The 16,722-nt window shown below is 42.9% G+C and overlaps 2 protein-coding genes across 2 annotated transcripts in view; both read left to right on the top strand.

The window, feature by feature from the left end:
* Positions 1–16,722, top strand: part of LOC111338478 (tolloid-like protein 1) — a 104,245-nt gene that overhangs the window by 11,029 nt on the left and 76,494 nt on the right. The gene's annotated exons all lie outside the window — the stretch shown is intronic.
* Positions 4,129–15,200, top strand: LOC111338477 (uncharacterized). The gene is made up of 3 exons (XM_088734151.1): positions 4,129–4,267; positions 6,939–8,424; positions 9,277–15,200. The coding sequence occupies exons 2-3, from the start codon at positions 7,005–7,007 to the stop codon at positions 15,066–15,068; spliced, it is 7,212 nt and encodes a 2,403-aa protein (XP_088590277.1). The 5' UTR covers positions 4,129–4,267; positions 6,939–7,004; the 3' UTR covers positions 15,069–15,200.

The raw sequence follows: 16,722 nt of genomic DNA, 5'->3' as shown, positions 1-16,722 counted from the left end.
AATTCGAAAACTAACCCGGGGACCCCGTGAATTTAGGCCTTCAACAGTAGCAAGATCTCAAAAATTATTTGTAGTTCTTAATTTCGGTACTGAAAATGGCCCATGAAATTGGATACCTATTTATTCCTGTAATTTTGACGGAAACCTAATGTTGGATAACATTTTAGCTTTTACGTCGCCAGATAAACCTGTAAATATACACAATTTACGATTTACAGTTTTATTTGTCGAAAATCATTTGGCTGACATGGCTATTACCCAGATTCTGAATCACACCGACTTGTTAGATTCACCATAATTTTCACCTAGTATGCCTGCAGCTCCAAAGAAAAAATACATATCTTAAACTTTCGTCGCTGAGGTCCTCCTTACTTCCTTACCTCCTCTCCTTCCTTACAGCTCGAGTCAATTATGTCATAAATAACAATGATTTGGTCATACCAGGTGTATACCTGATCCATAATAATAATAATAATAATAACTTGTATTTATATAGCGCTCATATCTTAAACTCATGGCGCTTTACAACACTGTACGGGGGACTTTACCAGACTGCTAAGCAGTTTACAGTCAAATGAAAGCGAATATAACAGATGCCCCCTCCCCCCCTATTCCCAGTAACCAGGCCAGACCACATCACAGTAATCTCGTGAAGTGGGTTCTTTAACGTCCCCTGCCTAACCAAATTAACTAATTAATAGTTGCAGGAGACGGGACCTCCATTTATTCGTCCCTATCCGAGAAATAATCCTATAGGTTTAAAAAGAGATTGGATTATATTCGCCCTCCCGGATATACATGTTGTTATGATAGTCGCACACGTGATACACGCTATCATTCAATACTGCAAACATACTAAAGCTGATGGCATCTTTATCTGAGCTGAGAATACCTTCTCAGTTGATTTCTTAGCATACGTGAAAATGATGAGACTGTAAAGCACTGCCGACATAACGTAGAACTTCATCCACAAAACTGCTGTCTACACATCACAAATGTAACGGGAATGCTCTTTCTTCTTCGTCACAATCAAATAACGTCCTATGAAGGTGTCTTTACTATCAGCTTACTCGAGATCGACTAAATAGAACTCTTCCTTTGCCTCAAATTTTCAATCATATTTTCATTCGTTCTGACTAACGCTCGAGAAGGGTTTTAAGTGGAAACGGCATTCTAGAGATCGGCAGATACAACCGATTGAAAAAGCAGTAACTGTTCTCGCCCGAACGACCAAGCTTCAAGGTCGTGTAATAAATATGACAGGATGTGTGTGTGTGTGTGTCTGTGTGTGTGTGTGTGTTTGTGTGTGTGTTTGTGTGTGTGTTTGTGTGACTATTTCGCTGTCAAATTGATATTTTTAAGATTAGGATCTTGTCAATATTTTTCGCCAGGGGGGAGGGGGAAGGGGGATTTTGGTCGCGAAACAATTAATGTACCTGATTCCCCCCCACTAGGCTCTGTCATATTCTTATGATCCCCCCTCATTGGCAGTTGATTGGCGGTCAATTTTCTATAGTCCTCTTTTTATAACCTTTTGACAACGACTGATCTCCACTTAGTTCCCCCCCCGAAAGCCACGCGATCCTCCTCCCAAAAACTCCCCTTGCTAACGTAATAAATAATGACAGGTCCCTTAGGGCTGGAAATAATCTTTTTAAGTACAAATCTTCTGGTGCTCTTTCAAAAATATTGTCATGACTGGCTTTGCCACATACCTTTTATTCGTGAGGGACAGCGAGTGATGAGAAACGGTTGTGACCTACTCGTACCGTCATTCCATGCATGAAAACATGACTCGTCCTGGAATGACTGGCAGATTTATACAACAAAGAATGAAGGTCATTTTATCGTGCAGTTTGATTGTCCAGTTGGTGACAACCTCGTTCCCAAAGTGTTCATCCGCGTGGAGAGACACTATCAGCCCATAGTGCCCGTCCGCGGAAAATACCCGGATGGATAGTACTCATCAGTGAAAAATTTTGAATGGTTTGACAGCCGCGAAGTTAGACAGATCGGAAAAACAGTGACTTTTCAATTCTGACAGGTATAACGTATTATTTAGCCAATGTACGGTTGCAAATCATTGACATTTGTGACAGACTGTACGCGTGAATAAATATTTGATTGATCTGCATTTAGTGAGTTTTGACGGTTTTTAACTGGCGCGCGGAAGAAAACTCAGTGGTGAACAATAAAGACAATTGAGCGTTTATGTCTCCGAACTATCGGTCTAATAACGTAGCTCCATTTTCTGCCTTTAAAAGCACACACAACCCACAATTCCTCTATTCGCTCCGACGAAGGGCTAACGCTCGAAACGTGAGCTTTTGTAATCGTTACGGTGGCCAGTTTACCATTTTAATCCAAATTATATCGGTCTAATAGTTTCCCCTTGGAAATTTGATGTTCTTAAAAATCTGGCATATTTGTTTTAAGAACATCAAATTTCCGCGGGGCAACTATTAGCCGATAGTCTATTGTCAGTTGATAGTCTATTGTCAGTTGATTTGATATCACAATTATTCCAGCTGACATTATAAGAATCATGACATGGCAGACATTAATTAGAGCTATCAATGAATGTCACAACAAGTCACGCGTAGTTTATGCTTAACCACGTTTAGGGGTTTTCTTTGTACAGCACATTCGCCTTTCAATTTCAACGTGATAAATATTTCAATATCATGATGAAATCACTGATGTTTAACATGTTTAAACACGTGTAATTTTCAGTTGTCTTTCGGTTTTCTATTAAAAATAAGCAGTCAATTGACAATTAAACTTTTCAGGCGAGTTTCCCACATGAAATCTCAGGAGTAAATGGGATAATATTTCCTATGTTTTTTATGACACATTAAAAAAGTCTATTTATCACTTCTTTCATTGTTGTGACTGACTGTGCAGCAAATGTTTTTATATCCAGGCAGTAAGTCAAGAGGAGTCCGGTACGGGGTGGGTGGGTGGGGGGTCGTACGAGACCGATATTTATAAGAGAGGGTGCTAGGGTGTTTACATGTTAACGGTCTTATACCCGAGAACCTTCGTAAGTGTAAGGGATACCAACCTACAACTGTTCAAAAATTATTTGGAATCATAATATCCAGATTATTGATAGTATTTTCGAAAATTTTATATTAAACCACGGACTAAAAAGGCCTTAAATTTCAAATGATGAAGTTACTGGGAATTCGTAATTTAAAAGAATGTGAAACAGGCTGAGGGGGCAATGGGCTCCTGAATAGGCTGTTCAATAGTTTGAAAAAACCTGTGGAGAGCAGTTTTAGCTTTAATAAAAGAAGTGATAACTGACAAATTATGTTTCTTGCAATTAAGTGAAATGTGTCATAGCTTATATGAAATGGAAAAAGTAAGTAAGATTTAGAAATAATCTGAATGTTATCATTCCAGATAATTTTTGAACAATTGGTGCCCCATGTAAGCGATGAGACTTTCCCAGATTTCCAGTTTTCGCTGTCGCACTATCATCAAAACTATTTACTAAAAAAGTTCGAGAATCAAGGAGACAAAAGGTGATTATTCAAACAGTCTCGCAAGGATTCAGGTCTGTGTGATGCTTTGCGGGGGAGATATTCGTGGTTGTCTTAAGGCGCTCATAAACATTTATATGAGTAATCATTCTCCTACAAGGTCAGGAATGTTCAGACTGCGAAATCCCAATTGACAAGATACTTTTTTAACCTCCGTGACAGCTTTCTCGGCTGCCATTTTAACATAGTGTCAAGCAAAAGCTTAAACATTTAACCTTGCTTTATAGCGAGACGAAAAACCCTATCAAACTGAAAATGATAAAAAGATAGTCTCTGTCTGTTCTAACGATTAATCTAACTAAAATCTAGAGAGGATTAATAATTCCTTATTTTTTTAGTATTCTGACGTCACGTGAAAACCAAAAATATCATGCTGGCTTTTAATTAAGTTTTGCTTGCAAGCATGCAACTGAGAGAAAAGGAAGAAAAAAAAAGGCTACTCGGGAAAAACCCCTTTCGGTTTCGCAATCGTTAAATATAGAGTAAACAAAAGATCTGTGGTCACAAGAATGACTTTTTGACCTCTCTATTCTCTGATAACGGAGGCGATTATCATGCTATTGGGTATATGACGCAGAAAGGCACGTGATCTGCTAACCCAGGCGAATCCACAAATTTCTTGTTTCGTATAGGACTATATTCACTCTTGTTTTTTCTGAACCCTTACTCAACCCTTTGGTCCGTTCGGAGAAGAAATCTATGGAATCACAGTAGGATAGGTAGGTAAACTTGTGTGATTTACTTGAGGTGCATGGTTGTTAGGTTTGCAATTAAAACACCCAAACACACAATTAAGGTATGGTACGTGTGGTGTGGCAACAACTTCGCTCGCCAAAACTGACAACGAAACGCCTAAAAGTCGAACGTATGAGATCTTTCAATGATCTGTTTGCATTATACCATATTTTTCATTATCTGTTGCAATTTAATCTGTTACGGTGGAGGATCAAAGATATTTCAGCAAGTCAAAAGCAACACAGTTTAGCTACCGGAAGAGATGGTTAACTATTCTGGTAGCTATTCGGGAGGCGCTTAGCTTTGTGAAGTTGTTAAACAGACAAGCAGTGCTTTAAACACAACACCCGCCGTCTTAGCTGATAACGACTCAGACGAACATGCATGATTCATGTAACTGATAATGAAACTAACTTGCAAGTCGCGTGTAATAGAGCCAATTCGTAGAACCCGCTCGTTATATGCTAATAAACCATTCGTTATATGCTAATGAACCGTTCGTTCTAGACAAATGAGTAAGAACAATTAAAAACGTTGTGAACATTTAGTCGATCAACCAATGCTACAAAGAGTAAAGTCACAAAAATCAGCAAAAAGGCATGTATATTCAAAAGCACTACACGCATGCGTGCACCTCCGTGACCTTTTGGCTCCACAGTTCTCATATACGTCTCATAACCGCAGTTCACACATATGTTTCATATGTTTGTTGTTGTTTGATTTATCATCTACGGGTTTATATCGAATTAATTTGATGGCCTGCTCCCAGTTGGCTTGTTAGCTCAATTGGTAGAGCGCTGCACTAGTATCGCAGAGGTCAGTGGTTCGAATCCCGTACAGGCCTGAAATTTTTTTCAGGTCTGATTTTCACTATTGCTCAAATAGTGCTTTACTGCGAAGGATCGTTCTCATATACGTCCACAGAACGTTCTTGGTTCATTGTTAGCTGAAAAAAACACCTTTTTTGAACAATCCAACGTGCGTCTAACGTTCTCGTAAGTCGTGACCTGTTTGGACACGCACTAAATGCTAATAATTATAAGATAAATAGACAGTCGAATTCATAAACATTCACTCGATTTAACGAAATTTCGCCAAATCTGCCATTTTTGCTACTGCGTTCAGTTCTGTACCTAAGTGGTTTAGCGTGGCCTGTTTTCTTATTGACAACGATATTCGTCATCTCAGTATTCAAATTTTTGCGGACTCCATAGGCTGATAAAACAAAATATGTCCTACTTCTTCCGGCACCCAGCGTTTTACTTATCCCATCTCAAGTCGTACTCAGTATTTTTGTTTTTGTGGTGGAGGACTTCGAATAATCACCACAAGGGAAATAGCTGGACAGGTGTGACTGAAGTGAACTGATCAAAATTCAGAAAATGGAGTTCAGTTCTGAATGTTTCCAATCAGCCACGAGTGAACCTTAGAATGCGATGTGGAAATGATTTCGCTCGCTTGAGGCAAAACAAAACCCCTAAACATCGAACGAAATAAATCATATGAAATAAAATCATGTTTCTTGTAATCTGAGACGTTTAAGGAAATCGAAAGTATTCCGGTTCAGTTACTGCCGTGATTGATAGTTTTCATAGGCGTGCAATCCGTTTTATCGGGAAAACTGAAAATTTCCGGCGGAAGTCAGAGGATGAAAAGATTCACCAAGAAATAAATTATAATTTTACCTGTACGCGACACAAACGATTAGAGGACTGCATGAGGCCAGAAAAATGACCAAAATCGGCTTAAAACATCTCTAATATTTTGCAAACTAAATTCACGATGCATATCGCCCATATCGCCCAGCCCCCCCCCCCCTGCATGTTTCTGCGCTAGTACCTTAACCGGTACTCATACACTTTGTTAGTTAATGCTGAATGAAATATCGAACACTCGAATGAAGATAACTATCATATCGTGTGACCCGCTTTGTTTTTACAGAATTTTGAAATTGACTTCATGTAACACGTAATCGAGGGAACTTAATCACTTCAATTTGAGTTGTTGCACATGGCTACATAATCAATGCCATACGACCTATGTCTGTACTAGCCTCGCACCCAGGCTCTCTCGTAACTCTCGCGCGGGGAAACCTTCATCTCTCGCACTTGGCATTCATTCCCCAGAATCAAGATCGCCTCAACCATTTTGTAACTGATTCGGCTTTCGGCAAAGTAACGCTGTATAGATGCTTGTGGTTGAATGAGAATGAAAAAATAATTTTTTTTCCGAAAGTCTGCTGTATCTCGTAACTCGCATTTCAAAAACGTTATGAGCTTTCAGGCCATGACTGAATAATGTTTCTAAACTTTTCTTTCAATTCGAAAAGAAAGTTTCACGTGACAGGAATTTAACGCTCAGTTGATACGTTTGTTTAATTTGTCTATAACGAGATTTAACACGAATTTGTTATTCGTGTTAAACCCGGCTTGTGCAATAGCGCCAGTATGACACACCTGAGAGTCCATACAGTCTCTATTCCTGAGGGATTACAACGTGTCCATAGCAAAGGGTAGACCTGCTACGAAAAAATACCTGGAATATCATAACACCTTTTCTGATTCGAAGAGAATTTCGGCAGCACTGCTATTTCACCCCAAATTGTCAAAGTCTCGGTTTAACATTTAACTGTTATCTTTTTTCTAATTTTCACAGACCTACTTTAAGTGAAAATGTAAGAAATTTTTCACCGGAGTCCGGCAAGAATCGTTGCTTTCAATAATGGCGTTACAGCCATTCACTAACGAACAATTGAATTGCTTCAAGTTTGCTCTCATCGCGTTCAATGAGATCCCCAAGGCATTACGTCAAACTTTCAAACAGATGTGGGACACCAAATTTGCGTCTCTCCCTAATTTCCAGCCGTGGGATGACTCTAATAAAGTACGTACGCTGTTTTTAAGAACTGAGGGTGGAGCAACCAAAGTCCCCACAAATCGCTCCTTTGATGAATGGGATTGTACAGCCCTTTTCCAGGCCACCATCCATGCACGGTCCTTTGCTTTACCAGGCAGCAAAGGCCATCATAGGACGCTCTATGATTTGTACGTGAAGCCTTGTAAATTACCACATGGTACTTTCCATTCTTCTGTTGTTAGTTCTACTGGAGATAACGCAGAAACCTTTGCACTAGCGATCGATCAGATTCGTTTGTTGAGAAATTCGTTCTGTCACGCATTTAAATCCGAATTGGACAAAACAACGTTTGATCGATATGTTAAACTCGCGAAAGACGCGATCAAGGCCCTTGGAGTCAATACTGGCCCCATTGATGCTGTTGGAAGTTTGACTGAGTCTGACTTTCCCACTGAGGAAGTTCAGAAGATAAGGGATGACATCAGAAAAGAGGTTCAAAAAGAAAACGAATTTCTCAGAGAAGAAGTTAAAGATGACTTGCAGCTCCTAAAAAAATCCCAAAGGAAAGATACTGAGGAGCTGAAGAAGACGCTAAAGAGGACCAAAACGGAAAGTCAAGATATCACCAACGCGAAAATAGCCAAACTTCAGACAGAAGTTACTTCTTCCACCAAAGATGTGAAAGATGACCTAAAGCTTCTTCGGAAATCACAGGTAGAGGGTACTGTACACTTGAAGAAGGCAATCGAAACAGAAAATGCTGCCAGCCGAGAGATGATGACTGAGAAGTTTGCCGAGTTTCAGAATAAAGGCATAGCACTCAGGGAAGGTGTGAAAGATGAGCTAAAGCTTCTACAGGAATCGCAAAGGGAAGGTATTGAAGAACTGAAGAAAGCAATTGAAACGGTCGATGCAGGAAGCCAAGAGATGGTAAATAGAAAGTTTGCCGACTTTGACAAGGAAAGAATTGCACTCGTGAAAAATGTCGAAGATGAGCTAAAGCTCTTGCAAGAATCTTACTTAGAAAGCACTTCGGACCTGAAGAAGACCTTTGGGATGGCAAACGCTGCCGGCCAAGAAATGATAAATGCAAAGTTTTCCGAGATTCAAACTGAAAGCAGCGCACTCAGAAAAGCTTTTAAACGTGAGATAAAGTTATTACAAGAATCACGCGGTGACGATACTATGGACCTGAAAACAATCGCTTCTAGCCAAACGGTGGTGACGCAAAAAATTTCCGAGCTCAACCAAACGATCAAAGACCTACTGAAGGAGGAGAGTTCAGGTAAGCAGTTCTAAAAGATTGGTTATTATTGAAACCAACGTGACCAATACTTGAACTGCGCGATTTCATAGATCGACTGCTTGACATTATGCTGCTAATTGTTTGGCTTCTCACGTTACGTGCCGATATTTTTACATGTTATCTTACCAAGCTTTCCCTTGATCCATTTATCAGGACAAGAGTCTTGTCCAGCCACAGTAATAGTTATCGGGAGACGACTGTACATATTTTCCTTAACAGAAGTGGTGAAGTTGTCATACCTACTTTTTTGATACTGAAAGCCGATCAATTGATACACCACTGCGGAAAGCGCGACAAATATTTTAGCTTTCAACTCCTTCTGTCGGCACGAAAACTAGGCTAAGCTGTACTAACGTAGATTTTCTCCTTCATTTTTCTATTTCATTTTATTTTGGAACAATGTACGCATCTTATAGCTTCAGATCGGTTTGGAACTTTTGCAACCACACCGTTTTTGCAAGAGGTGCTACCTTTTGTATAGCCGTTAACTTAGCCCCTTCACCCGTAAACTGTTTGAGAAAGTGAGGAAAATGATAGGTTCTTTCTGATAACACACAAAAAGCCTCCACTGTGCCCTGCTCTGTTCTGGGGTAAAAAGAAAGCTGTAGTAGCACGGAAAAAGTAGATAGAGAAATTCGATTATGTCTAGTATTTTCCCTGGCTGCACTTCACTGTGATCTAACCACTCCCAACATGCTTTAGAATAGGGCATTGAACTGTGGAGGCTTTTCATTTTTTTTCTTTCGGCATTTGTTAATTTCTGATTTAACTTTATTCGCTAAAAAAGGTAGAGCATTTATTCAGAGATGCTTTTATTTGCTTTTTCGTTAGGTTCTAAACTCTCTTTACCTCGATCAAATCTCCCTCCGATGGTTCCGCATTTCACTGGTCGCGAGGAGGAGTGTGACCAGATTATTGGTCACATGACTTCTGATTCGACACGAATCGTATCCGTTTGGGGCTCGCCAGGGTTTGGAAAGACGTCCACGGCAATTGCTGTGGGGCATCGTCTTCGTGAACGGGGTTTGCCTGTCTACTTTATTTCATTACGTGGGCTGAAGTCAAAAGGAGATTTAATGTCAAAACTACTTAGCTTCTTTCGGACTGATAAATCAGCGAATCAAGGTTTAACTGTTGAAGATGAAATTGGTTTCATTTTTGAACGACTGTCGGATCACTGTGTGTTGATCCTTGATAATGCTGATGATTTGTTTGAATGTGGTGCGCCAACCGTGAAAGAGGAGACTGTGAATCTGCTGAAAGAGATTCTCAACCGCAGTGAAAGGGTAGATTTTCTTTTAACTACGAGGGAGTCAATGGCTTTTATGAATGTGTCTTTGCAGGGACACCAGTCTGTTAGGATAAGAGAACTCGAAACATCATCGTCCAAGACTTTGGTGAGAGAGCTACTTCCGGAGGTGAACACAACTAACGTAATGAAAATCGTGCAGATCTGTGGGCAGGTGCCTTTAGCCATAAAGCTTTTGTGCTCGTCACTTTCTGAAGATTTTGCCCATTGTAGTTCGGATCTTGATGAGTTATTGCAGTCGAAACGTAGTCTAATTGAGCTGCTGGACAACCCAGATTATACCAGTGACTTGAGGCTAAAAACCCTATTTGAATCATCCTTCCAGAGACTCTCTTCGCAGAATCAAGAGGCACTGATATCCTTGTGTATTCTACCCGAAAATTTTGATCTCACGATTGCAAAAGCTGTTTTAGGACTATCAAGTTCCTCCGAAGCCAAAAAAGTTTTGCGCGAGCTACAGAGGAGGTCCTTCATTGACAGCTGTCCAAATTTGGACGAGTTCTCCATTCACAAGCTTTTACAGTCGTACGCAAAGCACAAAGGCGAGCTTGACATGAAAGAAACAATTCTACTCGCAAAAACTCGCTTTTTATCTTTCTTCATATCTTTGTTTGACAAATTAAATGAAATGTTTCTTACTGGAAAATCAATGACAGCATTTATCGAGTTCTTTGAGAATGAAAAGAGCATTTTTCAAAGTCTAATTAATGGATGTTCAGACTGCAAGACAGCGGAAAAAGTCTTTAACATTTTGCTAAAATCAGAGATGTTTCTTGACACCGTCTACTGGGACGAGGAAGCTAAATTTGAAGAGATTTACCTTTCAGCAATAACTGCAGCCAATAAGGTTGAAAGAAGAGATCTCCATGGGAAACTACTTCAGTCCAAAGCCTTTGGAAAAATTATGTGGGGAGATGAAAGAAGGGCGATACAGCTGCTTGCGGAGGCCAAACGAATCCAATGTTCTACCTCTACTGGGTTTGACGGTGATAAAGGAAAATACTTCTGCTACTTCGGTATCCATAAACTTGTGACGGGAAAGACCCAGGATGGAGTACAAAGTTTACAAGAAGCTATTGATTTTATGAATAACACTCCTGAGCACAAAGTTCTAAAGCTCATTGCTTTTCAGATTCTTGCTGTTTTTTATCAAAGCCAAAGTGATCACCAAACTTCCTCCATGTTCTATGGCAAAGCGCTGCAAGAAGTTAAGGAGGTGGGAGACACTGATTTATTAATGATTCCTGACGTCAATGAAAAAAGACTATATGCGCACGAGCAAAGGAAAAGTCCACTCAAAGAAAAAGCAAACCACCCAATTAAAATTGAAGTCATGACTCTTGTTGAATTAGTAATAGGAGACATATCCACCCGCGACATCAATGAATTTTTCAGTACTTTGATGCTTAAAGTTCTCGAAGACACTAAATCAGCAACTGGAATGACGAAGCTTGGTTGGTTCAAATTTCATGAATACTCCCTCGGTATGCTGGTGTTTCTAAATAAGAATGAGGAAGGTGTATCAGTTGCCAAGGAAAGAATCACCTATCATCAGGAGTCACTACAAAAGATCAGAGAAAGCAATAACCCAATTCTTAAACTACACAAAGACGCACTGGCAAAATGTTATTCACAACTTGCACACCATCAAGAGTGTCTAAATAACTCAGCAGAGGCCGTCAATTCAGCACAACATGCACTTACAATCATGTTACAGTTGTTCGGCGAGGGACATGCAAAAACCGCAAACAGCCACCATCAGCTGGGATTTAAACAATATAAACTTGGAGACTACTCCTCAGCTGCTGAGTCACACAAGCGTGCACTTGGCATCAGAATAAGGTTACTTGGGGAGGAACATAAAGACACCGCCGACAGCTACTCTCGGCTGGGGTTTACCCAACACAACCTGGGAGACTACTCCCCAGCTGCTGAGTCACACAAGCGTGCACTCAGCATCAGAATAAAGATACTTGGGGAGGAACATGTAGACACCGCCGACAGCTACTGTGGGTTGGGGGTTACACAAAATGCACTAGAGGATTACTCCTCAGCTGCTGAGTCACACAAGCGTGCACTTAGTATCAGAATGAAGCTATTTGGGGAGGAACATGCAGACACCGCCGACAGCTACTATGGGTTAGGGGTTGCTCAACACAACCTGGGAGACTACTCCTCAGCTGCTGAGTCACACAAGCGTGCACTCAGCATCAGAACAAAGCTACTTGGGGAGGAACATGTAGACACCGCCGACAGCTACTGTGGGTTGGGGGTTACACAAAATGCACTAGAGGATTACTCCTCAGCTGCTGAGTCACACAAGCGTGCACTTAGTATCAGAATGAAGCTATTTGGGGAGGAACATGCAGACACCGCCGACAGCTACTATGGGTTAGGGGTTGCTCAACACAACCTAGGAGACTACTCCTCAGCTGCTGAGTCACACAAGCGTGCACTCAGCATCAGAATACAGCTACTTGGGAAGGAACAGAAACACACCGCCGACGGCTATTATCTGTCGGGGGTTACACAAAATGCAATAGAAGATTACTCCTCAGCTGCTGAGTCACACAAGCGTGCACTTAGCATCAGAATAAAGCTACTTGGGGAGGAACATGTAGACACCGCCGACAGCTACTCTTGGCTGGGGTTTACCCAACACGGGCTGGGAGATTACTCCTCAGCTGCTGAGTCACACAAGCGTGCACTTAGCATCAGAATAAAGCTACTTGGGGAGGAACATGTAGTCACCGCCGACAGCTACCGTCTGTTGGGGGTTACACAAAATGCACTAAAAGATTACTCCTCAGCTGCTGAGTCACACAAGCGTGCACTTAGCATCAGAATAAAGCTATTTGGGGAGGAACATGCAGACACCGCCGACAGCTACCGTCTGTTGGGGGTTACACAAAATGCACTCAAAGATTACTCCTCAGCAGCGGAGTCACACAAGCGTGCACTTAGCATCAGAATAAAGCTACTTGGGGAGAAACATGCAGACACCGCCGACAGTTACCGTGGATTAGGGGTTGCTCAACACAACCTGGGAGACTACTCCTCAGCTGCTGAGTTACACAAGCGTGCACTTAGCATCAGAATAAAGCTACTTGGGGAGGAACATAAACACACCGCCGACAGCTACAGTCTGTTGGGGGTTACACAAAATGCACTAGAAGATTACCCCTTAGCTGCTGAATCACACAAGCGTGCACTTAGCATTAGAATAAAGCTACTTGGGGAGGAACATGCAGACACCGCCGACAGCTACCGTGGGTTGGGGGTTGCTCAACACAACTTGGGAGACTACTCCTCAGCTGCTGAGTCACACAAGCGTGCACAGAGCATCAGAATAAAGCTACTTGGGAAGGAAAATGCAGACACCGCCGACAGGTACCGTGGGTTGGGGGTTGCTCAACACAACCTGGGAGACTACTCCTTAGCTGCTGAGTTACACAAGCGTGCACTTAGCATTAGAATAAAGCTACTTGGGGAGGAACATAAACACACCGCCGACAGCTACCGTCTCTTGGGGGTTACACAAAATGCACTAGAAGATTACTCCTTGGCTGCTGAGTCACACAAGCGTGCACTTAGTATCAGAATGAAGCTATTTGGGGAGGAACATGCAGACACCGCCGACAGTTACCGTGGGTTGGGGGTTGCTCAACACAACCTGGGAGACTACTCCTCAGCTGCTGAGTCACACAAGCGTGCACTCAGCATCAGAATAAAGCTACTTGGGGAGGAACATGTAGACACCGCCGACAGCTACTGTGGGTTGGGGGTTACACAAAATGCACTAGAGGATTACTCCTCAGCTGCTGAGTCACACAAGCGTGCACTTAGCATCAGAATAAAGCTACTTGGGGAGGAACATGCAGACACCGCCGACAGCTACTATGGGTTAGGGGTTGCTCAATACAACCTGGGAGACTACTCCTCAGCTGCTGAGTCACACAAGCGTGCACTCAACATCAGAACAAAGCGACTTGGGAAGGAACAGAAACACACCGTCGACGGCTATTGTCTGTTGGGGGTTACACAAAATGCACTAGAAGATTCCTCTTCAGCTGCTGAGTCACACAAGCGTGCACTTGGCATCAGAATAAAGCTACTTGAGGAGGAACATGTAGACACCGCCGACAGCTACTCTTGGCTGGGGTTTACCCAACACGGGCTGGGAGACTACTCTTCAGCTGCTGAGTCACACAAGCGTGCACTTGGCATCAGAATAAAGCTACTTGAGGAGGAACATGTAGACACCGCCGACAGCTACTCTTGGCTGGGGTTTACCCAACACGGGCTGGGAGACTACTCTTCAGCTGCTGAGTCACGCAAGCGTGCACTTGGCATGAGAATAAAGCTACTTGGGGAGAAACATGCAGACACCATCGACGGCTACCGTCTGTTGGGGGTTACACAAAATGCACTAGAAGATTCCTCCTCAGCTGCTGAGTCACACAAGCGTGCACTTGGCATGAGAATAAAGCTACTTGGGGAGAAACATGCAGACACCACCGACGGCTACCGTTTGTTGGGGGTTACACAAAATGCACTAGAAGATTCCTCCTCAGCTGCTGAGTCACACAAGCGTGCACTTGGCATCAGAATAAAGCTACTTGAGGAGGAATATGTATACACCGCCGACAGCTACTCTCGGCTGGGGTTTACCCAACACTGGCTGGGAGACTACTCTTCAGCTGCTGAGTCACACAAGCGTGCACATAGCATCAGAATAAAGCTACTTGGGGAGAAACATGCAGACACCGCCGACAGCTACCGTCTGTTGGGGGTTACACAAAATGCACTAGAAGATTACTCCTCAGCTGCTGAGTCACACAAGCGTGCACTTAGCATCAGAATAAAGCTACCTGGGGAGGAACATAAACACACCGCCGACAGCTACCGTCTCTTGGGGGTTACACAAAATGCAGTAGAAGATTACTCCTCAGCTGCTGAGTCACACAAGCGTGCACTTAGCATTAGAATAAATCTACTTGGGGTGGAACATGCAGACACCGCCGACAGCTACCGTGGGCCGGGGGTTGCTCAACACAACCTGGGAGACTACTCCTCAGCTGCTAAGTCACATAAACGTGCATGTGGCATCAGAATAAAGCTACTTGGGGAGGAACATGTAGTCACCGCCGACAGCTACTCTTGGCTGGGGTTTACCCAACACGAACTGGGAGATTACTCCTCAGCTGGTGAGTCACACAAGCGTGCACTTAGCATCAGAATAAAGCTACTTGGGGAGGAACATGCAGACCCCGCCGACAGCTACCATCTGTTGGAGTTACACAAAATGCACTAGAAGATTACTCCTCAGCTGCTGAGTCACACAAGCGTGCACTTAGCATCAGAATAAAGCTACTTGGGGAGGAACATATAGACACCGCCGACAGCTACCGTCTGTTGGGGATTACACAAAAGGCACTAGCAGATTACTCCTCAGCTGCTGAGTCACACAAGCGTGCACTCAGCATCAGAATAAAGCTACTTGGGGAGGAACATGTAAACACCGCCGACAGCTACCGTCTGTTGGGGGTTACACAAAAGGCACTAGCAGATTACTCCTCAGCTGCTGAGTCACACAAGCGTGCACTTAGCATCAGAATAAAGCTACTTGGGGAGGAACATGTAGTCACCGCCGACAGCTACCGTCTGTTGGGGGTTACACAAAAGGCACTAGCAGATTACTCCTCAGCTGCTGAGTCACACAAGCGTGCACTTAGCATCAGAATAAAGCTACTTGGGGAGGAACATGTAGACACCGCTGACAGCTACCGTCTGTTGGGGGTTACACAAAATGCAATAGAAGATTACTCCTCAGCTGCTGAGTCACACAAGCGTGCACTTGGCATCAGAATAAAGCTACTTGGGGAGGAACATGAAGACACCGCCGACAGCTACTCTCGGCTGGGGTTTACCCAACATGGGCTGGGAGATTACTCCTCAGCTGCTGAGTCACACAAGCGTGCACTTAGCATCAGAATAAAGCTACTTGGGGAGGAACATGCAGACACCGCCGACAGGTACCGTGGGTTGGAGGTTGCTCAACACAACGTGGGAGACTACTCCTCCGCTGCTGAGTCACACAAGCGTGCACTTGGTATCAGAATATAGCTATTTGGGGAAAAACATGCAGAGACTGCCGCTAGCTACCGTGACTTGGGGGTTGCTCAACACAACCTGGGAGACTACTCCTCAGCTGCGGAATCATTCAAGCGAGCACTTGGTATCAGAATAAAGATATTTGGGGAGGAACGTGCAGACACCGCCGAAAGCTGTGTTTAGTTGGGGACTACAGAAGATATACTAAGAGATTACTCCTCTGCTTTTCAATAATTCTAACGAGGACTTGGCATCAGAATATAGTTATTTTGGGATGTACATGCTGAGACAACCAATAGCAACCATTTGCTGGGGTTCAGTATCGTTTCTAGCGATATACAGCCACTTCCAGTTTGTACCGCACTAGGTGACTTCTGGTAATATTATTTAAGCAGTAAAGTGTTAAAACGACAATTCAGGACCAGCTCAGTTCATCTTCTTTCGCGTGGATGGGCTTTTGTATCTTTCAATAATATGTTTGGGACGTTGGATATGTTGTGATTTGTTCAGTTATACCCTATTATGGAGGTCGGTTCTCGCCTTGTCCTAGGTAATTTGTTGTGGTCCACAAAACTTAAGGTCAACGGGGTCAAGTTACATGAACTTTGATTAGACCAGCGTATTTGCTTATAAAAATTTAAAACAGGCCCCATCCACACTAGTGTGTATTAAAACAACCGTACATTCTCGATTAAAAGCCCCCGGCGTTTAATAAAAAATCGTCAGTGTTGACCCTGTGTTTTCGAGGCCGGCGTTTAATCGAGAAAATACGGTAGCTTATAAATTCGTGTACTCAAATTCAATAACGCGAGCGTGCTTTGACCAATCTGAGACAAAGTCATTGAAGCATAGCG

This window comes from Stylophora pistillata, chromosome 9, assembly GCF_964205215.1.
Source record: "Stylophora pistillata chromosome 9, jaStyPist1.2, whole genome shotgun sequence".
NCBI classification, from domain to species: domain Eukaryota; kingdom Metazoa; phylum Cnidaria; class Anthozoa; order Scleractinia; family Pocilloporidae; genus Stylophora; species Stylophora pistillata.
This window is presented reverse-complemented; position numbering and strand designations above follow the sequence as displayed.

Coding starts and splice junctions, on each gene's coding strand:
- LOC111338477 (XM_088734151.1), top strand. CDS start 7,005: ATGGCGTTACAGCCATTCACTAACGAACAATTGAATTGCTTCAAGTTT. Junction 8,425..9,276: donor ACTGAAGGAGGAGAGTTCAG/GTAAGCAGTTCT, acceptor CTTTTTCGTTAG/GTTCTAAACTCTCTTTACCT.